The sequence below is a fragment of the Lipophrys pholis genome (genome assembly GCF_963383615.2).
Source record: "Lipophrys pholis genome assembly, chromosome: 2".
Classification (NCBI taxonomy): Eukaryota; Metazoa; Chordata; class Actinopteri; order Blenniiformes; family Blenniidae; genus Lipophrys; species Lipophrys pholis.
In genome coordinates this window covers 31,253,402-31,279,038 of record NC_137636.1, presented here as the reverse complement: position 1 = coordinate 31,279,038, position 25,637 = coordinate 31,253,402, and the positions used below count along the sequence as shown (strand labels likewise).

The following is a 25,637-nucleotide window of genomic DNA, read 5'->3' as shown; positions in this document are numbered from 1 at the left end:
TATTTGAAACAGCTCACTACCTTTTTTTTTAGTAAATTTTGCTATTAATTGGGCAGTTTGTTCAGCAAATGTTATCGTTTAGATTTTCAACGCACTTCCCTCCGTTGTGGGAACCGGCAGGATGAGTGGTTTCACCGTGGCTGTATGCTCCTCTGTGAGTGCGACACGACAGGAGGCGTTTCTTCTCATTTAGCTCTGGAAAAAAGGCTGAAGTGCCTGTCACTTTCCTGCTCCCCTCAGGGTAGACTTCCCGACTAAAAACCCTGTCCCTCCTACACTTTGCGGCACTTGAGACTGGCGTCTGAAGCCACCCAGACGACTGAAGCACTGTCTTTCCTCAAAGAGAGCGTTGACTAATTACCAAGAACCTCCAGACACGGCATAGCACGCCGACTGTGGCACTTAAGCATGGAAGCAGGCACGTTGCCAACCGCTTGTCTTTGGTACTCCTGAGGCCACGAGGGTCTGGGAGTGATGATTGACACACGTGCAGACGCTCCGTAAGCTCATGTCACCCCAGCGGGGCTGCTCTGCCTCGTTTGCCAAGGAAGTTCCAGGTTCCAGAGCAAACTCATTCCCTTCGGCGAGGGCGATATCCAATTGCCATTCTAACCACACAAGCTTTTTGGAGATGAGGTGTGTCGGTCTGCGTAGGACACCATCTCCTCTCATGCTCTCCCTTTCCTCTCGTTTATTTATTAATTTTTTTTTCCTTGTTCTTTTGGAACCTGGCTTTGCTCTGAATTCTGAGAGCCATAATGTTGTGATTTGTTACTCTTGGCAGGCAGGGACCACCTGTAAATCAAGGCCAAGCGACAGGCTGTCTCCATTCCCTTCCAAACCATAGCTTCCATTTGGGAAAGCAAGTTCCCATAGTGAAGTTATGTTGACTGGTGTGGAGCATGTTTTTTTTGTTTTTTTTTAAAGCGGGGGGGGGAGGTTTCACCTCTCGCTCTTCGGCGACTCACAAGAAAAGTTAAGGACTAAAAACAAAGGCTGGATGGCTCATGTCTTCTTCACTTGATGCCCGAGTGGAACTGTTTATGAGGGCTGTTATCTACGTGTTGAACTGCAGTCATTTCGACTCGGCGTGACAATAATTAACACGTAGTGAGAATAGTAGCATTGTTCTTCAGCTGCTTAATGCCGCGCGTTCGCAGCAAGCGGATGGAAATCCTGTCTTTCACATTCATTCTGTGTGTCAACAAAACGAATGCGTTTCCTGTTTTTCTCACTCGGGTTTCTCAACTTAATTTTGAGAGAAAGAGAGAGGAACTTTTGAACGCGGCCTAGTGTTTTTGTAGTTGTAGAAAATGAAATGAAAGCACTCTCAGGGATGGGTTTCTGGAAATCGCTGGAGGGGCGATCGCGCCGTTAGACTCTTGATCTTGACACCTTGTATCCTCCCTCCCGCTCCTCTCTGGTGAGATACGGCTTTGATAAACAGTGTGATAAATGTTAATTGCTGTGGTTACATATTTTTCAAAAGCTAATAAAGTCGGGTACCTTGAGTAACAGGTAGAACTTTAGTGCCCGAGGGGGCTGGCTGAGTTGTAAAAGCTTATCTTCGCAGGTGTAAAAGTTTTGTAAATGGGTCATTAAAGTGTTGGCCAACTTCACACATAGAGCACAAAAAGAGGAGAGTGGGGGAGGGAGATTACTTCAGATCAGCATGTTTCTGAAGCATAGAGATGAGGGCTGTAAATCTCTGCTAATATTCCACTGAGCCTTTCAGGAGGCAGCCTTTGATGTGGGTGAGGTAATGTGACCAGCAGTGTTTGCAATGTTAATCTGACGTGGAGAAATGACTGGTGGCTGTGCACTATCTCTCTACAAAGGGGAAGGCGGGCAATCGCTGCACTTGTTTGTCCTGTAAGAAGTGTTTAAAAAAAAAAAAAAAAAAAAAAAGAGCAGCCAAATGATTACAGAGATAAAGCAGCATGCACAGCCTTTTATCCAGCATTCCTCCCATACATGGGATTTAACTTAATTTGCAGTTGTTTGTTTTTTTCAGCTAAGGTGTTTCTGGTGTGTGTGTGTGTGTGATGCTAAAGTTAACGCGTTAACCCTCTGGCTTGTGCAGCCTCCTTGCAGCTTTGTGTGTTTGCTGACCACGCACACTTTAATCATAGAGCTGCTTCCTCCAACCTGCCTGCCGATGGATCCCCACTCCATGGTTATAATTTCTTTCCCGGGGTGCAGAAAGAGGGAGAGAGAGAGAGATTGGTGGGTGTGTCGTGACCGAAGGGGTGTCGAGCGGGAGGGGCCGCCGAGTCTGCAGCAAAGGTGTCTGTCTTCAAAGCTCTCTCTCGCTCTCTCAAGATGTCAAATTACACGTTGGCACTATTTTTAGGGACTTGTAATTGTCCAGTTTTTCATCTTGTTTGTTTTCCACCCAACTCTAGAGGGTGTTTTATTGAGCAATGTTTCCACTGAATGATTAAATGTTTATCCTAAATGTGCAGTTGGGTATTTCAGAGAAAAAGTACCCACAGGACGCACTTGGAAGGCTCAACATCAAAAGCTTTACAGCGGGTGACCTCTGGAAAAGCATTGAGTTCCTTATCAAAGGCATAAAATTGCGTTGTAAAACAGCAGATAGGACGTCCTCCTCAACGCTCGGGAGATGAGTTTTGTGCATTTGTTTAGCTTGTTAAAGAATTTTTTTAGACGGATCAAGCATCTGCTCTGCTGGAGGAAAGTCAAACTACTCCCTGAGTGCGTCATATAATGATGAGCCCTGATAGACGCTCGGTTCAAACAAAACAGACCTGTCTGGTTGAGCTGGACAGGAACGCGGAGACGTTCATTTTCCATGGCTCTCTGTGTTCTAGGTGTCGTCTGAAATTGGCCCCATCTACCCCCGTCCTCCATAAACGGGACCGTCTCGCATTAGCTCTGCTGTGCCATATGATTATCTGAGATCTTTATTTCATGTGTGAAAACCGATCCCCTTTGAAGCCTCGCTCAGAGGCAGCGCGGCGCTTCACTACCTCACATCAACACCCCTCTATCTTGGCTCCATCTTGGGGGCGTCGTGTTTTACTGCTACGTGGTGCTTTGAATGAGGCCGTTAAATGCTGCTGGAAGGTGGAGAGCACTCCCAGCACAAAAAAAAAACTGGAAGTGAAACTCGGACCTGAGTCTAAGCTGCTGTTTGATGATGAGTGGTGATCGTTTTTTTTTTTTTTTCTCTCTCTCGTCAAGCTGCACCTCATACACTTCACACTCATCGCAGGATAGGTGCTGCTCCAGATTCCAAGAGTTGTGCAGCTCAGTCCTTTGAAACTGCCTCCGGTGTATCTCAGTTTACTCTTTGGCATGGTGACGGGGGATGGGTATTTCCTCTCTTGTGGTCTTCTGCGAGTAACACTACACCTATAAGCTAATTTGCAGCTCTAAAACTAATAGGACTTTTTTTTTGTTGTTGTTTTAATTCCTGGTTTTTAGCTTTAGAGCTGTGTGTGTGTGTGTGTGTGTGTGTGTGTGTGTGTGTGTGTGTGTGTGTGTGTGTGTGTGTGTGTGTGTGTGTGTGTGTGTGTGTGTGTGTGTGTGTGTGTGTGTGTGTGTGTGTGTGTGTGTGTGTGTGTGTGTGTGTGTGTGTGTGTGTGTGTGTGTGTGTGTGTGTGCGCCATGGATTTTTTTATTTTTTTATTTCCCAGCTTTACAGCTGTTTCCACTATCAGTTATTCCTAAACTTTTGCTGATGGCTTCAGTCCAGGTTAGATGCAATCAGTCAAAATCATTTCATTTGCCAAGTGCACCAGATGTATGGGACAAAGTGCAAATACGTGATGACAGCTTTGGTCTGTCTAAACACAGTTGGTTTGAAAGCACTCATGTGTCACATGTTTTGCATTGGTCTTGTGTTTTCTGAAGATCCCTGCGGTTTCCAAATCCAGCGAAGACTACTGCATTTTAGAGATAATATGTCGCACCTGAGTAGAAGTTGCAGCCGGCAAAAAAAAGAAATCGTGCCAAGACAAAGGAAAATAGAAGGTCACACTGGTTTTAAAAGACGCATTTATTTATCTCTGCGTTGGCGTAACTGCAGCATCGCTAAACCTCGGCCAGCAGCTGCTGTGAGTTAACTCGCCTGTAAATGTGTTCCTCCAGCTCTGGCCACTGTGCTTTTTGCCCACGATTAGCCTTTGTTGTTTTCTTCATCACGCAACAGTTTCTGTGCTTTACTCCCGTCCGTCACAAAGTCAAACTTCTTCTGCTGCTCTGGTTATAACGTTTAGTTCAAATTCTGTTGTTTGCCTCGTTCTTTTTGGTGACATTTTATTTATGCTGTCAGTCAAACATGGCAGTTATGGAAGTTTTTCTCTTGTAGTGTAGCAGCTTTCTGTTGTAATACAGTGCCATCTAGTGGTCTCAAATGGTAGAGACTGGTATATTTTAATATATACGTTTGTTGTCAATATAGGCAGCATGACCATCAAACAACGGAAATAAATATAGTTTGCAAATTTGCCAGGATTCCCCAGTTCGTGCCCAGTTTATTACAAGCTTGGCTTGATCAGAAAAATCTCTGCCGCTACATCGTTCATAGTGGCACTAACGTGGCACCACCTGTTACCAACAACAAGGTGGAGACCTTTTCCTCCTTCTCCTGCTCTGTCAGACCCATTCCTGTGTCGCGGCGATGGCATGGCTGAATACCTCTGCCATGTAGAAAACAGGGACTGAATGATGGGAGTTGATAGGCTAATAAAATTTAATCAACTGCACGCATCATATTATCGGCGCTCTGATGACAGGATGAGCTCAGACAAAAAACAATTCTGCATCAGAACACGGGACCTTGTCTGACAAACTTTCAGAGGAGACACTGATGGTTTACAACTCAGATAAAAGTGCTTAGAACAACTTTTCCACCTCTGTAATGGTTCTGCAGAATTGCTATTATGTGAGCATCCACCTCCTGTTTGAAAGGGCCGTTTCGTCCCAGTGAGAGCAGACATACTTGGTTCCCACACTGCATCGTCTCCTCCGCTCTGCCCGTCTCGCCCTTGTGGTTAAACGACTGTTCCTGTGTCGCTGTTCGCTGTCACGCCGGCACCACCGCGCCGGGTCCTGCCATCCCCAAGGTGTTTCCTCACAGCGGGCGGGGGACGGGACGGAGCAGGAGGCACCCAGCCACAGTTCTAATGAGATTTTTCCTCGGTTTTGATGGAGTGCCAGTAGTGCAGCCATCGCTCCAGAGGCCTGCCTCCGCTGAGCTCTGGCGTGCGATCAGGGAAGGCTGTCGTCAGCCGCATAAATTGTCAGCCTGTGTGGTGGGTCATGGAGGCAGACAGCACAGAGACCAAGAGGCCTTGTGGGACTTCCCCACAATCACATACAAGTGCGTATTACTTGCACTCTAATGTACCCTTTTGCTTCAAACACAGACTCGCTTTAAAAAAAGAAAAAGAAAAAAAGAATACAACCCAGTGGGTCTACTGTATGTGTAAGGATGACGCTTCAGGCAACTTTCTGTCTCAGCTCACCGAGTCGCTTCAGTGCCAGCATGTGCTCCAAATCGCTCTTACTCTGACGCCGTCTCCTGTCTTCAGGAGAATGAGACAAAAACACAACAATATATTCTAAATTGATTGTCAAAAACTCTGTCAGACCTTCTTAAGCACAATGCCTCAGTGGTTACCTTCACTGAGTGGAACACTGTGTTTCAGAGCTGATGATTTCATGATCCACGCCTATCAGATGGACTATTTAAGGTTTTTTTCCCACAATTGCACTGTGTTGTTTGGGTGTCTAGTTTTCAGGGTGATCCAAGATGAAAATGTGACAATGGATGAATGTGCTCTGATGGGGGAACTCCTTGCCTGTGTGACACTGACGCTAAAGGTGGAGGCCGTATCGTGCATAGTTGTATGTATTTAACGGTCTCTTCCCTGAAGCTTTATTGTGAAAGCAGAACTCAGAATTCCAAAACGTGCAGGACAGATGTCTTCCTTATGACTTGTGATATTGCAATAAATGGATAACGCGTCAACTTAATAAGTTAATAAACAGTATGGACATGTCCAATAAAACTATTTATACTTTAGCTGTTTCAGCATATAAATAACCACATTAAGCCAAATTTCATTCAAGAACAATGTAACTTCACAAGCACAGGCAACACAGTAGAAGATTTGTATGTATTGAATGACTGAAAACGGTGGGAAAACGTGTCCATGCTGTGAAAACAACAATATTCCAATGTGTCACAGTATTACTTCCACCCCATGACATTGAATTTTAGCATCGAAGGGGCAAGCGACACTGCATTTTTTTCATTCATCAAGAACTAGTGTTTGATTTACTCGACTTTACTCGAATTGCTCGAATGACTAAGATTCCTTTAATATCATGTCATTGAGTGGATATTTTTGTGAAGAAGTACACTACTTTTAACAGGAGTTGACTGGCTGCAATTCTTAAAGAAAACATGCTGTATTTATCCAATAAATGTTATTATTGTTAAATGTGCACATCTGAATCCATATTTCCAAATTCACCATTGATGAGGTTTGCCGAACGGCTCCCATGGCCAAACTAAACAAGCCTTCAGGCTGGCGAGTCGTGTCGATGGGATCTTGTAATGAGGCCAGCACACTATGTTCTGTGTTACAGTCTGGTAATAAATCACTTTCCGTGAAGGGGATTGAACAACTTTAAAACACACAGGGGCCGCGCAATTCCTTGTCCCGAAGGCCCGTCGAAGAAGCTCTAAAGGGTCTGGCTGCGATTTAAAGCGAAAACGCTTCATGCTTTGGTTTCCACAGAACATTTAACATCATGTCTGGAAAATTATTTTAGCCGGTCCCGAGTTAAGGAGAGAGGTGGCTGTGTGTGCCTGGAGGCCTGCACCCCTGACCGGATCCTGCAGAGCCGCGGGGAAGTGGCTCCTCACTGTAGCTTTCAGCAGGTCGGGCCTCAAGCTGCGGGGGCAAAGAACAAAATGACCAAACTGTGCAGCCCACAGTGGAGAGTGGAGTTAATCAGCAGTACATCTCTGTCACAAAGGGTTGCTTTTATAGTCGCAGTATTGTCTCCACGTTTGCCACCACACAAGATGCGGTGGAATCAGTGGGGGTAGGAGGCCGAGGTGGCCTCTCCTCCTTCACGAGCTCTCCCACAGTCACCTCTGAACTTTGCATTAGCTGGAGTCACATAGAAACCCCTCAGCGACTCTTGCGGGGTGGAAAAAAACCCCAAAACAAAGAAAAGCTGGATGGCTCTTTTGTGGTTGCCGTTTTACACGCACATAGTTCTGAGGCTCACTGTGGACACGTACCCTGTGTGCGAGACTTTAATGAGAGGCGGGTTTTTCTCATTTCTCTCCCTCTCGAAGCTAAGTGTTTGTAAATGTTGCGTCAGTCCAGCCTCGTCTCCACTCATTAGTCGAGGAATGACTTTAGACGGGGATGACCAGCCACACAGTTTTGGGCAAGTCCATGCTGCGCGTTTCCTTTTCAAGCTAAACTAAAGGGAACGATAACAAGGCTTTTATTCTCTGCGGCTCAACGATCTGGACTGGTTTCCTTTGGTGTCTAAGATCAGCCACAACCGCCTCTTGTGCTGCTTCGTCCTTAATATGATGTCCTGAAGACTTTCCCTCGTTTGATGTCTTAGTTGATTGTAAATCACGTTGCGTCTTTCAAACATTTTTATTTGAAACGTAATTGCTTAACGTAACTAATCTGTTTCTTTCCTGTTAAGCATGTTGTCTTCAAAGAATCCACGTTTACAGTGCGTTAGTGGAGTTATTCCTTCAGATCACGAATAAAAAGTGGATCTTACAGGAGGTCAGTTACTGAACGAAACACAGAATTAATCGAGTGGGTCTTTTATTTTTGAGGCAGGATCGAAGAAATTCACATTTTTCTTGTAGGCGTGACTAGTAAATCCAAAAATATTGTTTTCGTTATTTGAAATTATTATTCTTCACCATCGCACACAAAAACATTTGCTTCATTGTTTTGGACCAATTGACTGGTGGGAAAAGCAGGAACCTGCTTATTTTTAGAACCTCTGCAGGGTGTTTTGTTGATCTGATCAATCACTGCCAAAGCATGAAACAAGAACGCTGTGCTGGAAAGTGTGTTTGACATATTACATGGCGAGGAAAAGTGCATTTACAAGAAATGCTGAGAAATACTTTGTTTTGTTTTCCAGCGTGAGAACAAGTCCACCGGCCTTTTTTTCTTTGTCTTTTTTCCTTTTTCTGTTGTGTATGTCTATTACCGTGTAGCGGTCAGAGGATTTTCATCAGGGGAGGAAGTGTGTGTGTGTGTGTGTTTTTGTGTGAAATGAAAGAAAGAAGAAAAAAAAAAGAAGCATGGGATACTTTCTTCATAACACTGACCAGAGCAAATCCCAGAGTAACTCCGGCGTGCTAATAATACGGTTCTCATCCATCACCACAGACAACAACCAATTAGTACATTCCTCTTCCCCCTTTTTTCTCATGTTCTTGGCTAACCTCTCAATAATTTTGGACCATTCATCAAAAACTGAAACACGCTCAAGATGCTGTGTGTGTGTGTGTGTGTGTGTGTGTGTGTGTGTGTGTGTGTGTGTGTGTGTGTGTGTGTGTGTGTGTGTGTGTGTGTGTGTGTGTGTGTGTGTGTGTGTGTGTGTGTGTGTGTGTGTGTGTGTGTGTGTGTGTGTGTGTGTGTGTGTGTGTGTGTGTGTGTGTGTGTGTGTGTGTGTGTGTGTGTGTGTGTGTGTGTGTGTGTGTGTGTGTGTGTGTGTGTGTGTGTGTGTGTGTGTGTGTGTGGAATCAAAGGAATGTTTATTGTGGAGTGATTGTGTTTTCTGCTGGGCTCAGTGGAAAGAGAGCGAGGCCAGTGTCGGCGTTACCAGGGTTTAATTTACACACTGATGGATGATGTCCGGGATGTGTTGGAACGGGTCAGCACCCGGCAGCAGACGACTCACCTCCGTGACTTTCTTTCTGATCCGGCGTGGAAAGAAAAGTGAGCGTATTGACAGGAAAGGGAAGACGCCGAGATGAAACTTTGAGTAACTTTATCCAATAATTACGCCATGTTCTTCTATGTAATTCTTGGGTTTACAGTATCAGTGGAGACAACTAGTGATTAACCTGTGACAGCTGCCTCGGACAAGAATCTAAACTATGCATCAGCGAAGCCTTTTCCCAAGAATACAATATTTTTCAAAGCTTATATTTGCTTTCTTTCATCACAGTTTCCATCACAAATGTGGTTTTTATTTAAAAGAAAGCTGCTGAAAGTTTTCACCACTATGCATCAACACGGTCAGGACCATTACAGGGGCTTGTGAAAGCAGCCGTCTTCTGTTTAGGAGTCAGGCCGGTAAATGAAGTCCCACTGGAGCTTGGAGGTGCATTGTCAAAAGAAATCTTCTTAGCGGAGGTCTTGAGGTTAGTGTAGCAAGGTTGTGTGGTTTGACGAGTCAGCACTGTGAGTCCCCGAACAAAGACCCTTCCGCCCCTGGCTGCTCACGTTGCATCATGAAAAGCATAAACCTGTGAGTCACATGATCTGCTGTGGTGATTCCTGAAATATTACAGTACGCGTTTAATTTCACCGACTGTATAATGAAGACGTTTTTTATGTTATCACACCTTTGTTTTCTGTTTTAACTGACGCCTTTATTGCTTGAATTCCGAGCAATTTTAAAATGCATCTGGTCAACACGGTACCTGAACATCTGTAAACACATAGATGGAGCACTGATATACCTGGTCAACGGCACCGAAACGTGGTTCCGGCTCTCAGCTGAATAATTCAGCATCTTTCCTGCTCAGATGAGTAAACTCTTGAATGGAGTGAAGCACAGATTATATCACGTTTGTTGTATTATGTTTGGCCGCCTCGAGCCGTGCTTATCGCTGCTGTTACACCGAGTAACCCGTCGATGTTATCATGTCGACAAATGGGAAGATTTACATTGAGGCCATATTAGAAATCAGACCGGCATTTGTAGGACAAATGTGACATGGTGGGTTATATAGCTCTATGTATAGCTCTTCTTTTCTTTGTACGCTCGTGGTTCTGGTATCTCTTTACTTTTGTCTCTTCCTGAGCCGCTCTCACCTGTTGGTGACCCTTTGATCACTCCGAAGCAGAGCAGTGTCAGACCTGCATTAACGGCCCAGGAGCGGAATCATTAGGCCATATTGGAATGTGTATTGACCCGCTGACACCAACAGCAAACACAGGTTTATCTCAGGGTCCCTGTTTTGTGGATATCAGTCTCGCGGTTTGCCGTATTCTCTTCCCGGGGCCACCCACAGCGGTGCAGCCGGGCCGGCACTAGCCCAACGAGGGAACTATCGTACCATCTGACCTTCCACCTCTGTGGATTACACTAAAACGGCCCCTCGTGCTTTCAGAGCCCCGCTTCTGACACATTCATGACCACACTTACGTGCACGTGTAATAAAAACATATGGACTCCACTCAGCCATCCTGAAGGAGATGTTCTGTGAAGTTAACCGTCACTAGTAATATGTTCTGTCCCTGCAGGATCTGTGCTGTTTGACTTGTTGTGGACTCTTGGAAATTTTTCTCTCAGTATTTAGCGTGCAGTGGAAAAGTTGTGGGCGGGTCTATGAGTGCGTGTGTATGTCTTGGACCGTGTGTGCGCGTGCGGATGTGTGCATGTATGTGTGATTGTCAGCCTGTGAGTAATGGTTTTTTTCAGCCAGATGAATGTCATGCCACATGGATACCTGAGCCAGACTTTTTCCGTAGCGAAGCTGGGGATCACATGTCCCTGCAGTCTCTGTGGTATGCACTAACAGACAGGGCTGCCAGGAGAGGGGGTCCCGGGTCAAAACGGCCTGGGATTTTAAAAAAAAAAGAAAAAGAAAGAAAAAAGACAACGTGCCTCTGGGTGTGGAGCTTCAGCGACAGTCCTGCCACAGAAATAGCGCCACGACACAAACCGTCTTTTCCCGAACCTGGTGCTCGCTCGGCTGGGGGCAGTGATTTAGATTCTCTTTTCATAGTCTCAAATCTTACCGTCTGTCGTCTGCTTAGTGTGTCACAATCCTGCAATTACAGCCCCCTTAAACTTTCCGCTGCAGTTTAAGCTCAGCGCACAGTTGTCAAACTTCATATATAGATGTATAAACACTGTAATTTCAACTCCAGCTTGTCACTCTGCGCTGCACAGCAATGGTGTGGATTTGCATCGTTAAACATGTTTGTTTTTATGTGACAAAAATACGACGGTCTCGCTCAAATATGATATACTGTATTTGACTTATTTTCTCTCTGTTTTTCTCTGCTTGCAGGACTCTATGGATGACACATGTGCTCAGGGGATCGGAGCAGAGCATTACCGCTTACAAGGTAGACCCTGTGCCTTCTTATCCATCTTCCTTTTTGATGAAACGATCCGATCTATTGCTTGATTTGAAAAGCATTTGGACTCTATCTTAATGTGGATTTGTGGCTCTTTGATTTAGTGGTTCATCCTTTCCCCTTCAGTTCCACTCCCACTCTAAGCCCCAGCAATGGGCTGATGAGGTCCCCTTTACCTTCCCTCCCACATCTCTGCCTTCTTCATCTCTCATCCGCCCCTCCCCAGCGGTGCTCTGCAAAGTGCCTCCATTCCCCCATGTTTTCCCCCCAATGTGATGTGATCCTGGATTAAGAGCTCTGGAACGAGAAAGTCTCTCCCTCCCTTTTAAAGACAGGATTGGACGTGAGGTGCAGGCAGAAATAGGGAGTGAAACGAGATCAGCCAAGAATTTAGGAGGAAAAATGACTTATTTAACTTATTTTTTATTTATTTATTTTTGCTTGAACAGATAATATCGGAGTAATGTGAGTGGAGTTGATGATCAGTCCCTGAGCTGAACCAAAGTCTGTGCCAAGTGTTTGCTAAGCAGACTGATTTTCTATGTTGATTCTTTATGATAAACTGGCAGTGGCTTAAATAACTTGCTTCAATAGGAGATTTATCGATGAATGAGTGACGAGTAGGACAATTCCCAAAGCTGCTTTTTGATATGTTTGGCCTAAGGGTAGCCACATGCGAGTGTGTGTTAACCAGCTCAAGTTGTTTTGTTATTTATTTATTTATTTTTCTTAAGGATGTTGCTACGGTCATGTCTCCGTGAGATAATACAGATTCTTCACTCAGGAAGGCATTTTGTACGTCCTCAGGCAAACTCTGTCCCAAATGAAGACAGCTGTGGGGGATTTATGACGTCCCCTGGCATCGGCTGCACTCAGCTCACTGATCAGATCTGCTGTCCACAGATCCCCACAAATGGAGGAAAAATATCCGAGAGGAAACAGGAAGGGGCAAACAAAGTAGCACAGCCAACACGGATGAAAGACGCGTTTTCGCCCGTGCTCTCAAAGACACACGTCCAAATATGTTCGCGCAGGATTAAAAGTCACTTTAACTGCAAATGTTTTGGAAACATAAAGAAGAGCTTGATGATGAAGGACAGTTAGTGTAAATGTGGAAGTAATCTGTAACACAACAGCTTTACCATCAATGCCTCGTGTGTGGATGCAATGATTGGGCAATAACGGTGACTGCTGCTCTGCTAACTACTAACTCCCCTCCGCTCATTGTACTGGTCAAACTGTTCGATGACAGCAGCCCTCAGGTCAATCTGGGAAAGCCTTTTCACGCTCCCAGCGGGCAGTTGTTTTCTTTCCACAAGTGTAGTTCGAGCTGAAAATGTGTCTGTAGAGTGGTCGCTTCACTTTTATTGATTATTTTAGATACATGTGCTGTTTGTGAGTGAAGATATTTAATGTTGAAGCAGGAAAAAAACCCCAAAAAACATTACCTCCATCCACAAAGAACGTCCCAACCTGAAATCACTTGGGCATCCGGCGTTTTGTTGTGAAGAGGAGACGGGCCCAGTTATGTGTAATACAGTATCCTCGCTAAGCCGGGTGTGATTGCTCACAGTGTGTGGCAGCGTTCCCAACCTGTGTGTGTGTGTGTGTGTGTGTGTGTGTGTGTGTGTGTGTGTGTGTGTGTGTGTGTGTGTGTGTGTGTGTGTGTGTGTGTGTGTGTGTGTGTGTGTGTGTGTGTGTGTGTGTGTGTGTGTGTGTGTGTGTGTGTGTGTGTGTGTGTGTGTGTGTGTGTGTGTGTGTGTGTGTGTGTGTGTGTGTGTGTGTGTGTGTGTGTGTGTGTGTGTGTGTGTGTATATAAAGTGTGTGTAGCGAGGCTGCTGGAACAGGCCTGACATGAAGGGTGCCAGCCTCGGCTGCCCTCGTCTTGCCCCTCAGATCTGATGTGCAGCCAAGCCCCTGGCGGCAGCTTCACTCATAAAGAGCCGGCTTATGTCTGCGATGGGGAGGGGGGGGGTCAGAGGGAGAGGAGGGTGATAGCAGATTACTGTTACTCCTCCCGGCATTTCATTAGCTCCGAGATAAGCATCTCCCCACCATATTGAGCCTGCTACGGAACAGATTTGCCCTCGCACACAATGTTCCCTTTGAGCACCTCAGATGATCAAACAGCGGGACCCCGAATGCTGCTCCTCTCCAAAAAGTTGGTAAAAGCTCCCTGGGATGATGCCTTTCATTTCTGGCATTTTCCCCTGCCCAGGGATGAGACAGGTCCGCTTTGATCTGCTTTGGATCGGGAGGAAAGAAATTGGGCTGTTGTGTCTGCTCCGTTGGCGAGCAAACAAACACTGTTTCAGATTTGACTTGGCTTAATTAATTAGTGATTCTGTTTTACAGCCGGTCTGATCCTCTTCCAAAAGGTTTGAGAATGGAACTTCAAAGTGTGGCGGGAGGAGAGCGGCGCAAGAGGGGGAGGGGGGGAGAAGAGAAAAAAGAGGGGTGTGGTCTGCGTGGCTTTGTGGGTGTGTGCAGCCTGCAGGACTTTGATTGGATTTGGGGTGGAGTGGAGGGATACCGACCAAAGCTAAACTACCAGAGGTGAAACATGGAAGGGGTGGGGGAATGCTGCAGCGTGCAAACCAAAAGGCAAGAAGATGCTCCAGCGAAAAAAAAAGGAATTCACAAGCGGCGACGTGTCGGGGTGACTGTAACTCACCGTGGCTTGTGAAGGAGCCGACTCGAACACCTCCCAAAGCTCAGACGCATGTCTGCGTGTATCTGCGGTCTCGAGTGTCAAACAAATGCTGGATTTCAAAGCAGAGAAGGATTTCCGCTGGCATTAGATCTGGGCCCGCATCCAGCACTGAAACTGAAACATCCAACTAGACAGCGACAGTCGTGCTATTTATGTCCTGGAGGGTGGGCAGCCGCTTGAAATGGCGTAATCCAAAAAATACACCACTTTTAGCTGCGACTTCAAACACGTGAATTCAACAATAACTAATACATAAAAAAATAAAAGATACATACATTCTAACTTGTATTTTTCTTACTAAAAACAAGCAGTGCATACTTGTTTTATCTACATCATTTGTAGAAATATTAAAGGTATGTTTGCCTCGATACGTACCGAAGTCTGTTATTGAAAATGATACGATGAAACTATAGAGAAGAAAATCCACCTGTGAATAAAACCTGTTGGTAACTTATAGTTATAGTAGTCCAAAAACGTGTATCGGACCTTAATATGTGAGCCTAAATTGCCTGTAAGTATGAATGTGAGTATGTGTGACTGATGTCCTTTCCCCATTGTCCGCTGGGACCAGCTTCTGTCCCCCTGGACTGGATACAGCAGTGTAGGATATAGACAGACATTAGTATCTTCTGGCTGCATGGCGGGTGATTGGCCGCACGCCAGTCCAAGTTGGACTTCCCAAGGAAGTGACGCCTCTTCTGATTGAAAATATTTTGATTTCTGAGACCAGTGATATATAAGATGTATGATGTATATATATATATATATATATATATTTCATCCTCACTAAATCAGAGCCTTAATAGCAAAGAGGAGCAAATGGACACTTCTCATCAGCCATGTTTAAACTGAAAGTGTCACCAGTGTCGACACCAGACACATTCAGGTACAATAATTAGAGTGGATTACTATGTTGTGGAAGTACTCAGAGCTCAGTACCTGTCATACATGAATAATGTGTAGACCTCCAGCGTTTGAGAGCACCAACAACAACTGTGATTGATATAATCAGTTTTACAAATATAATTCTTTGTATGCTGAAGTGCAAGTTGTTAGGACGTCAGTCTCACTTTGAACCTTGTTTTGTAAAACCTGTGTTCAGTTTATTGTAACTTATCGGACGAATGAAATCCACAGGAGTGGATGTGGCCGTCAGTTTAACGGGGTAAAAAGTGCACGTGGCAGAACAGGCCTCCCCGCGGACTTCCTGGCGGCGCTGTACGTCTGGATGGTAATGTACGGCGAATGTCATTCCAATAAAATGATGAGCTCTGCTGCACCGAGTCGCAGGCTCGGGGGCCTCCTATAGACCTTTTGATGTTCACATGCTGTTTCAGTTCCACCATTTATATCCGAAAGCCATTTGCCATATTCTGTCATGTTTTAGGCGTGTTAAGCCTTTCAGATTCCTGTTTGACATCCCCTCTCTGTGCGAGCCCATTGGGATGGATACACAGGAGCTTTGAGCTCAAAACCACTACTATGGAGGAGCTTTTGTCATTAGAGAATTAGTGCTGTCACAGATTCAGAGCCATTTTTCTACACTGGATTGACACCTTGATTTCAGTTTCAGCCTTGATGTTTGCTGGTTTGATTCTGTTCTCTGTAACAATGTGAAGAGTTTCATTGGGAAAAGCCTAAAGCCTTTGAAAGGCCACACTGATTAACGTGCACATTTTCTCGTGATTGAAGTTCTCAGTTAAAAATAGGATGAATACCTCAAGGTTCTCATAGTTTAGACAAAACGAGAATTTTGAGAAAACTTTTATCTATTCCTACCCCTTTCTCACTTCACCATCAAGCCATCAATCAAACCATCTTCTAACCAGCTCTGCCAAACTCGGGGTTTAGGAAGGCCGCAACCGAACTCATCTCACGATAGTAATCCCGCACGCAGGCACGCACACAGGGACAACATGACTTCAGACTTCATACAGAAAGAAAATAAAGAAGATATTCATTGTCACTGTGAAGCATCAGTGTCTTTGTGGGACAGACACAATGTGTCGTTACATTAAAGGGTCAAATCGTTAATCGGAAAAACGATGAACAAATGATTAAATAAATGAAAGATATTAAATGTTTGTTGCATATAGAGAAAGGGGCTGAATTGCCATTCGTAAGGAAATGAACAATCTCCAGTTGTGACAGCAGAAGTTGGTGCGTGTTCAGTTGTCATATGGGTTGAAGTGTGGGAGTCCGTCACCATGTTCACCCTCTGTACTCCCGGGCTCTTGATCACTGTCGATTGGTGGAGATTATTTTAGACAAATGTTTTTCAACAAGAAATTAATCACCTTTTTTTTTTTAATATATGTTGTGAGTCGATTCTACATAATCAGTTTGGTTTGTTCGCTCAAGCAAAATGTTCCAAAGACCATTTGTGAGCTGTAATAACTAAACCATCTGCAACTTCCTTTAATCGCATTTCCTGTGAATCCAAAATGTAAATTATGACCTCGGATGTGCAAAGCAGTGACACTCTTATCACTTATACTGAACTCACCAGCCCTTGTGTGATCATATATTGTGTTATTAATAATTCCAGATCTGCAATTTCAGAGTTAGAAAAAAACTAGGGACTACGATCATTTCCACCCAGAACCACTAGGATGTGTAACATGTCTTAATTGCTTCTACCAAACTCGGAAGTCAGAGGGCTTACAAGAAACACTTATCCTCAGGTTATGACTGCACCCAGCGTATCCATCCTCAGGCTCTCTCTTTTCTCTTTGTGTGTGTGCGTGTGCGTGTGCGTGTGCGTGTGCGTGTGTGTGTGTGTGTGTGTGTGTGTGTGTCTCGCTGCAGTGGCTTTACCCCCAGAGAAGACAGACAGCTGCTGTGTGGAGGAGAAGATGCAGGAGAGGGGCAGCCAATCCCCCGCAGGGCCGCAGAAACAGCTCCAGTTTGAAGTGAGTGTCAACACAGAACGGGTCGTTTATCACACACCCACACACACACACACCCACACACACACACACACACACACACACACACACACACACACACACACACACACACACACACACACACACACACACACACACTGGATGAAAGTAGGGCAGTGGTCGGATAAGCAGGAGATACACACACTCTCCTACACGCGGTGTGAAAAACCGGGATCAACGTGCCGTTTCAGGAGCTGGAGTGCGCCGTGTCCATGGAGGAGGACAACAGACAGGAGTGGACCTTCACCCTCTACGACTTCGACAACAACGGAAAAGTCACCAGAGAGGTAATCATCATCTCCTGCCGAGCAGGGAGGAGTCGTGCAGAAATAACCGAGAAAAGTGAATGAGTAAACAATAGAATATATGTATAACAGAAAGCAGTCACCACAGTTTGTTTTATATCAGGTTTGTCATCAAGACCTAACATAAATGTAGAAAATAGAATGGAAATATGACTAACTGCTCACGTGTGAACAGAGACGGTTTATTACGACAACAGTCCATCTCAACATAAGAAGACACAAGTTGCTCAAACACAACAAATAATGAAGAATGAATTTTTATGGATGGATTCTTCCGGTCATATGGGTCAGTGGATTTAAAGCATGGCTTTCCAGATGCTTTGCTTGACACGATGGAGTCTGAAAGAGCTGAACGGTAGTTTAAAACTGTAGTACGTGTGATTGATGCTCATAAGGAGGATAACTGAAGTGTATGCGTACTAGAGTCCTATGATTTCCTCAATAAGATGGAATCATGCTGTCGAGGTGCATGGAAGAATTTTCTTTCACTTCTTATGTGAGAAAATGTTAAATTTCACACAGATATTTTTACATTCATGATATATATATATATATATATTTATTTATTTATTTTTTATTTGTAGTGAAATATTTTCATATTTTGTGATTGTCCAGTGAAAAGTTCAGACCCTGACATAAACAAATCGACCTAAATGTTGCAACAAAAAAAAATAGAATAAATCAACACATTGGCTGTGTTTCAACGTTGCAGGTTCGATCTCTGTCTACTTGTCAAAGTGTCCTTCGAAATCTAGAATTTCTCACAAAGGTTGGATTGGCCAACTTCCATGTCGACTGTGTGAGAAAAGCTGAATGTGGCCATTTAAAGCCGTTTTGGTGTTGCTGATATAGTGAAATCCACTTATCATGCTGATGAACTTGTCAGCTGAATACAATTAGTCTAAGTAGCATGTTGTAATGGATTCTCCTTCGTTAACTTTCTCCGCTATAAATTGGTTAAAAATTAAGCAAATCCAAAACATTTGAATTATTAAGTTGCTTAAGAATAAACCCAAGTAAGTGTGTGTTTTTGAGTGTTTGATGTGCACTGCACATTGTAAACAGGAAAAAAAAGACACTAAACATCCTCCCATCATCTGGAAAAGAATCCAGAACTTTTCCTGGTTTCACCACACCCAGAAGAGGCGCAGAGGAGCAAAAGCTTGCCACCCGATCTCGCTCGTTCAGAACCGAATCCAGCAGCGCCGGTGCATTTCCGCTCCTGCGAGGCACCTTGTGGCTTGTGTCTGCCTGGTACAGATCTGAGGAAACATCCAGTGTTTTTTTGAGAACAACTTGAAACGGGCGAAAAGACTCTGGAGCTGTCCTCTGTGTGGTTGGCAGTGCAAGTTTTTTCGGCGTTGCCTGCGGCTCCGCGGCTCATGAGACGGCAGGCGGCGGTGGCTTGGAGGGGGGGGGGAGAAAAGCTTTCTTCTCCAACTCCTTTTTTTTTTTTTTTTTTTTTTTAGAAATCCCTTCTCACAAATAAAAAGAGGGAAACCAAAAGTGACACAGGAAGCTTTTATTTTATTTTATTTTTTTATTTATTCCCCTCCCTTACTGTTCGTCTACGTCTAAAAGCGGTATGTGGAACCAGTCCCCGAAGAATTCATAATAGTTCCCTTTTATGAGTCAGAGTGGTAAAAGTGTGTAAAAAAAAAAAAAAAAAAAGAAATCCTGCTGTTGCATTTGTGTGGCTCGGCCTTAATTCTTCTGTCAAAGGAGCTCTTATGGCGAGGCTGTGCTCCTTCCAGAGGTAAACCACTGAGGACATTTGAGATACAGTACATGACATGAGTCAGTGCTTTCCACTTCCATACCTGCTGAACTTTTTATGGGCAATTCGAGTTTGATTTGTTATGAAAAGGCCCAGAGCATTAGCTCGCAGTCACGAGGGGCTCGTAAGCTTGGTACGGTGCAGAAAAACACTCCATCGGTGCAAAATGAGGCTTCGAAAACGGCCTCGGGAGACGACACAGAGGCTGCCCCTCACCGATTAGAGGTTGAGATCATAAACCTGAACTATTCAACAGAATACACACTCCATTCTTTGCTCCCGTCCGTTTATTGACTGTGTGGTTTCAGATATTCAATAGCGATTGTTCGGAGAAAGTTCAGAGCCGACCGCGATGTAAATTTGACTCCTGTCAGGCCTGACGGCTCCGTCGTCTTCCTGTGCTGCTGCACAGACGTTTGTTTTTATGAATTTATAACTTTACACCCTGTCTGATGGCTTCCCACTGCAGTGACTGATGTTGTTGCTCTGTTCACTGTAGTCTGTCACTTCTCTAAATTCCTCACTCGCATTCAATATGCATGGATTTAATGCATAAAACGACAGATACTAGGACTCTTAGAGCGTGCTCATCACTATAGTCTCCTTTTCTTTTCTTTTTTTCAGCTACGATGTCACTGGATATCTAAAGAGCTGTGGTACTTTGTCAACACACCAGATAATGGACCTTTTTAAACACTGAGATAATGAGAGTTACTCTTCCATAATTCATTAAATACAAATCTGCTAATGTGTTAAACTTTGAATGAATAAGGTCTCTCAAGAATGAGGAGGTCTTTAAATTAGCGGTACTATCTCAATGTATAAGTCTGAAGAAGTAATGTGAAGCAGGGATCTGCTGCTCAGCCCCAATTCAGTCTTTACTAAACCAGTCTAGGAATGGACTGCGCCAGTATACTTCAGTTCATCCTTAATGTCTTCCTTTGCATTTTTGCAGTAACGTGCAGTAAGTCTCTTACTTGGAGAAAATTCCACTAGAAGTGATTATTTTAATGTTAACTGAGTAAAACCTGAGGTTTTACAGTCTTACCAAGCGTCTATTCAAAAGCTCAAATTGATCTTGGAAACCTAAAACAGGGAGTCACAACTTCTTCTTTTTTTTTTTTTTACATTTCTTTTCTGTACACAGACCGAAAAGTAAAAATCAAGTGAGCTAAAAAACATAAAAAAAAAATGTAGTATGGCTCCAACATTGTGGCTGAAATATTGCATTGGCCTCAGGGTGGCTTTTTTTTTTTTTTTTTCTCATAATGATGTTTTCCACTCAATTATGTTTCTTTTCTGCCAAAATTGAGTAAATGCCACACAGGCCTTTGCACGACCGACTGGATGGCACTGAGTTTGCGGTGATAGGCATTCCTTTGTTAGAATAGTTTTTTGGTTTTTTTCTTCCTTTTCTTCGGGGTGGAGGAATGGACCCGAATGACTTTTCACATTTCTGCTGCACGCAGAAACATTCTGAGTCATTTTCCATTTGCGAGTTGAAATTGAGTAAACGTATAATGCAAGGATCTCGTGCAACTTAACATGACACGTCCGTAAAACTTACTGAGATCTTCAAGGTGCATACGAGTTCAGTCAAATCCATGCAGCTCATTGAACTCGTAACGTTTCATGTGACTAAGTCTTCCTCTCCTCACCGCCTCTGTCCTGCAGGACATCACCAGCCTGCTCCACACCATCTACGAGGTGGTGGACGCCTCCGTCAACCACTCCCCCAGCAGCAGCAAGACACTGAGGGTCAAGCTCTCGGTGGCGCCCGACTCCAGCCAGCGGTGGAGGAGTTGCACGCAGGGCGCTGCAGGTAAAGCCCGGCGTCATCGCTGTGGGTGGGAGCGGAGCGGAGGAGGGGAGCGGGGGCACTCGGGGGGTCCCCCTTGTGTTGCCTGCTGTCAGCTCACCCAGAGATGTGTTTGTTGTCATGGAGAAAGGCGCCTGCTTCAGGCCTGTCACAGCTTTGTTCCTCGCCGTCTCGGCGTCGCTCCATCTCTCCCACTCAATGGGGTTCATTTTTAATGATCGGGGGGGGGGGGGGGGTAGGAGGTTGCGCGACAGAGCCAGAAAGGGGCCCTCCACCCTCTTCCTCAGCGCCTTCAAATACTCTGAAAGAAACCTTAAGAGATGTGCCGAGTCTTTTTGATAACCACAGCCATTTTTCTTTTCTCCAAAGTCCCCCACCCCACACACACACACACACACACACTTCACCCCCACCTTCTCAGAGCTGCCGGGAGAATATAGCTGCGTTCAACTTAACTTTTCTCACTGACGACTTGGTAAACAAGTAGTCAGGGAGAAATATCTCAAAAAATATATATTCCTGCGTGTTTGCATCCTATTGTTTTGGCTATAAATATCTGTCAGGAGATTCAGACAGAGCAGGCTTTGAAAACATTGCTGGTTGCCTTCATGCTAATTTCAAACTGCATCAGATCTCACGTCCTTAATGAACTATTTCTGAAGTCTGCATGGTTTTTTTTTTTTTTTTTGGTTTCATTCTGCTCCTTATAAGAGGCTGAGAGTTGAAAATAGAATAAATGAAGCATTGTTGTTTTTCTTTTTCTATAGATCTTCAAAGTAAAGCCCCAAAAACAAAGGTTGCTTTCTTCTGAGGCTGGTGCGACTGTTGTCGTGCGTGCCTGCGTGCCTGCGTGCACGGGTGTGTGTGTGCATGTGTGACTCCTCTGTGTTGCTCTCTTTGATAATAGCCTCCTGTCTTTCGCACATACACAGACGTGCCCCACCCCAGGGAGAAAAATGACAAGTGCATCGAAGACCTCAAGAGTGCAGACAAGAAGTCTCGAGCACTCCTAAGGTAAACCTGCCTCCTCTGCACACTCCGGTCTTTGTTGTGTGTGGTGCATGCACGCAAAAGCCAGCTTTTTTTTTTTTTTTTTTACGTCACATTCACTCTTTTAAGCAGGAAAAAAACCAGAAACTTGCTCTTAAAGTGTGTCAGCGGCGGCGGCGGCAGTTGTTTAAGGAAGAATTCACACTTGGGTTCTGTAATCGTCGCTCGGTCTTTAATTAGCTTCGACCAGCTTGACCTCCGCAGCACTCAGGAGGAGTAAACACCAGGGAGAGTCTGATCTCTCACGGGCTCGCTGTGCTGCAGGAGCACTCCCGACCAGGCGTTCAAACCTGTGATTTTCCAATCACGCTCTCACTCCTCCAACAATTACTCGGCCACTGCGTGATCATAAGGAACACTTGTTTTACTTTCTTCAAACGCTGCTGTAGCGAACCTCGCTGGCCTGGGCTGCTACCTAATGAGAGGTGCCGCTTGTGTCCACAGGCGCCACCACAGTGACCACCACACCCAGCCTGGCTGCCAGCGCCACTGTGTGGATGAGAACCTGGAACGCAGGAACCACTACTTGGACCTGGCAGGGATCGAGAACTACAGTTCCCGCTTCGGAGCCGGTGAGTGGACCGGGGCCAGCGGGGTGGGAGACGTGCGGACCGGGGCCCCTTTGAAGCTGCATCCAGGGGCCCTCATTACTGCGGCACCTGCTCGTAGCCCATTAGGTGGAAATACCGGCCCACTGCGGCGCTTGCCAGTACAAACATCTGGGCTCTGGCGAGCACAATGCATCAAGTGTTCCAAGCTAAAGCTCCATCAACAGAACAGCCTGTTGTGAAGTGAAATATTAGGTCTAATAAGCAGCAGCCTTGATCTGGTGCTCCGTGATGACATGTGGTGGTTTTAATGTTGTTTTTGTCAGGAAAGTGCGAACAGAGATCCGCTATCTGGGTTATCTGCCTCAGAGAAAGATGCTAAAATGAGTCTGCTTGGTGTCATCACATCCCAGTTTTGAATAGGGACTTTATTAAGGAGCCGTTGGTATACTAGTTTAATGAAGCAGTCTTATCTTCTATACCACCTTATCCAGGTGCTCGAGTCAGTCCCAGTTAACTATTGGCGCTTTTCCACTAGTACCTACTCAGCCCTACTTAACTCGCCTTGGCTCAGCTCAGCCTCGGTCATTTCCAATTACAATATAGCACGACCACGGTGTGGGCGGAGTCATCTGAGCTTTTGGAGAGTAATCGCCCCGATATGATGCATAGCGAACCTGCATTGGATATCAGCTGAAATGTTAAAAGTATATATTTTTATACATTCAGTAATATTATTAGAAATGTGGATCATTACAGTCATGCTTCACTGTCCAGTGTTTCGGTCTCACTGGTGCCCCTGTTAACTGGTGACTTCTGCCACCAGCCCTTAGCAGCAACTGATGTTAAAATAAGACAAACAAACGGTACGATATTTTAAACTTTAATGTCGATGCTCGAGGAAGCCGGTCACCAGTTAATCCAAAACACAGCAGCTCAGAGACCCCTCGATACTCGTAGCGGGTCGCTTCGTCGAGCTCCCTCTGAATCCTCTGGTCGCCACCAGACAAAGAAACTCTTGCACCTCTGTGCTGCTCTACGGGTTTGTTTCTGTGCGTCGATCTCTGTCTGTCAGCGTTTTTGTCGTGATCGGGTTTAAAAAATGGCGGGCCTTCTGACTCATCGGTGTCGTGACGGTCCGGTCAGTCAGCGTCCTGACGTCTGCTGACATCACATTGTCTACTCGCCTTAGTACCTGGTAGCGGGGGCTAACGATAGTGAGTAGAGTCAAGTCGACTGGGGCTGAGGAGGAATTAGTGGAACAGTACCATATGATGACAGAAGAACCACATACAGTCACATCTACAGACAATAAAGAGTGTTTTAGAGTGTGATAATAGAGTTCCTCATGAGAGACCTCATGCATGATTAACCTCACACACTCGGAGACACAATTTAACACTTTTTTTTTTATCTATATGATGAATTTCTTTAGGAGATACAAGTTTTAAAATAACTTTGCATGTTTGATTGGATGTTGGATGTAGCTGTACACACACAAAAAGAAAACTGTTCAAAATACACAAAAACACACAATTTAAATAAAAAAACTCTAAATGCAGCACTTACACTAGCTTTATGTTACAATGAATGTCTATCTCAAGTGTTAGTAATAGTATGTGTTATAGTTATTAATGATATTTTATTCATCAAACAATTATCTTGACTCTTTGACCACATGGTGGATAAAACAAACCTCCACATTGCCGCCTTCAGTTGTTTTAAATGGGAACCTGTGTCTCTTCTTCACAGCCACGACAGCCGAGCCGGCGAAAGCGGAGCCTCAGACGCGGTCGTCCAACCAGACGCGTTCTCGCTCCCACGAACCGGAAAACGGTCACTCCCATTCCCACCACCGCCGCCTGCCGACCGCCGTGGACGTCGGCGCCACCGACAGCCACCACCCCGTCCGGCTACGAGGCCAAGACTCGGGGAAACACGGCCTGCGCTCTCCCAAGAACCACAGCCGCACGCCTCCCGTGCAGATCAGCAGCCGGGTGATGAGGAGTCGAGGCGCGCCGCCGCCCCCCGCGCTTCCCAGCCAGACCCCGCCCCATCAGTCTGCCGCCCCCTACCGCAAGCACAAGCAGCGCTCCAAGGAGAGCCAGGGCTACCGGGCCTTAAGCTCCCTGGCTGCTGCAGGACCCGTGGTAGAGAAAGAGCAGGTGAAGGACCTGCCTAGCCTGCTGCTCTACGAGGGGGGGCTGGCGCAGGTGGTGCAGCGGCACGAGCACCACCATCACCACGAACACCATCACCACTACCACCACTTCTACCAGTCCTGAATGTTCCACCGCGCCCGGGACCGCCCCCGGCACTGCTGCAGCCCCACACACACCCACTGCAGGAGAATTGTGGTGGACACCGGGAGGATTAGTGGGGGGGGGGGGGGGGGGGGGGGGGGAACCAGTGTTATGAAGAGGTTGGTCAGACACGCAGCAGGGCTGAGGATCGCAGTGGCACTGGAGAGGAGGCACAGAGAGATTAATACTGCAGATCTTCTTCCCCTGGTTGACTCTGTGATCCTCCGCCTGACGAACTCCACAGCTCCAAACAACCCCTCCCACACCGCTCAGCCAAAAGGACGGACCCAAGGAAGAAGACTGTGATGTGCAGAATTATAAACAATATGAAGGAATATGGACGATAGAAGAGCAGCGTGCGATGTGTATGTTAAAAACAACAAAAAAAAACAAGCCAACTAAAAAGGTGTGAATGTGCGAGCGTGTAGCAAAGGAGTGCGAGTGTCACGACACTGGTGTCTGTGGAAAACCACTTGAAGTGCGCTCATGGGTGCGTGAGTATTTAAAGCAGGATGCCAGGCGGGTTTTTGAAGACGAAAATGAAGATTCAAGCACACGATACCCCATCAGCAAAAATGGGGAAAATGTTAGGAAAGTAAATGAAACGAGAAAAAAAATCTAAACAAAAGGAAGAGAGATCCGAAATCCGCTGCTACCTCTAATTTTATCCTAATCGTTTGTTGTAATAGTGACTTTGACTGAGAGGTTATTTTGAAATGACTTGTACTTCTGCAGTACATCGAAAAGCTCCGTAGACATTTATTAACTAAGGTTTTCTGTACATAAGGTATATATTGTTATCAATTTTATAAGCTTTATTGAT

General features: G+C 45.4%; 1 protein-coding gene across 1 annotated transcript in view; it reads left to right on the top strand.

Moving 5' to 3' along the window:
* nkd1 (NKD inhibitor of WNT signaling pathway 1) overlaps nucleotides 1–25,416 on the top strand; it is a 35,405-nt gene extending 9,989 nt beyond the window's left edge. The window contains exons 4-10 of the mRNA XM_080458761.1: nucleotides 11,282–11,339; nucleotides 16,873–16,976; nucleotides 17,204–17,299; nucleotides 20,769–20,916; nucleotides 21,846–21,927; nucleotides 22,408–22,535; nucleotides 24,264–25,416. Coding sequence (XP_080314887.1) covers nucleotides 11,282–11,339; nucleotides 16,873–16,976; nucleotides 17,204–17,299; nucleotides 20,769–20,916; nucleotides 21,846–21,927; nucleotides 22,408–22,535; nucleotides 24,264–24,796 — 1,149 coding nt within the window. The 3' untranslated portion in view covers nucleotides 24,797–25,416. The remainder of the gene's footprint in view (nucleotides 1–11,281; nucleotides 11,340–16,872; nucleotides 16,977–17,203; nucleotides 17,300–20,768; nucleotides 20,917–21,845; nucleotides 21,928–22,407; nucleotides 22,536–24,263) is intronic.
* The last annotated feature ends 221 nt before the right edge of the window (nucleotides 25,417–25,637 follow it).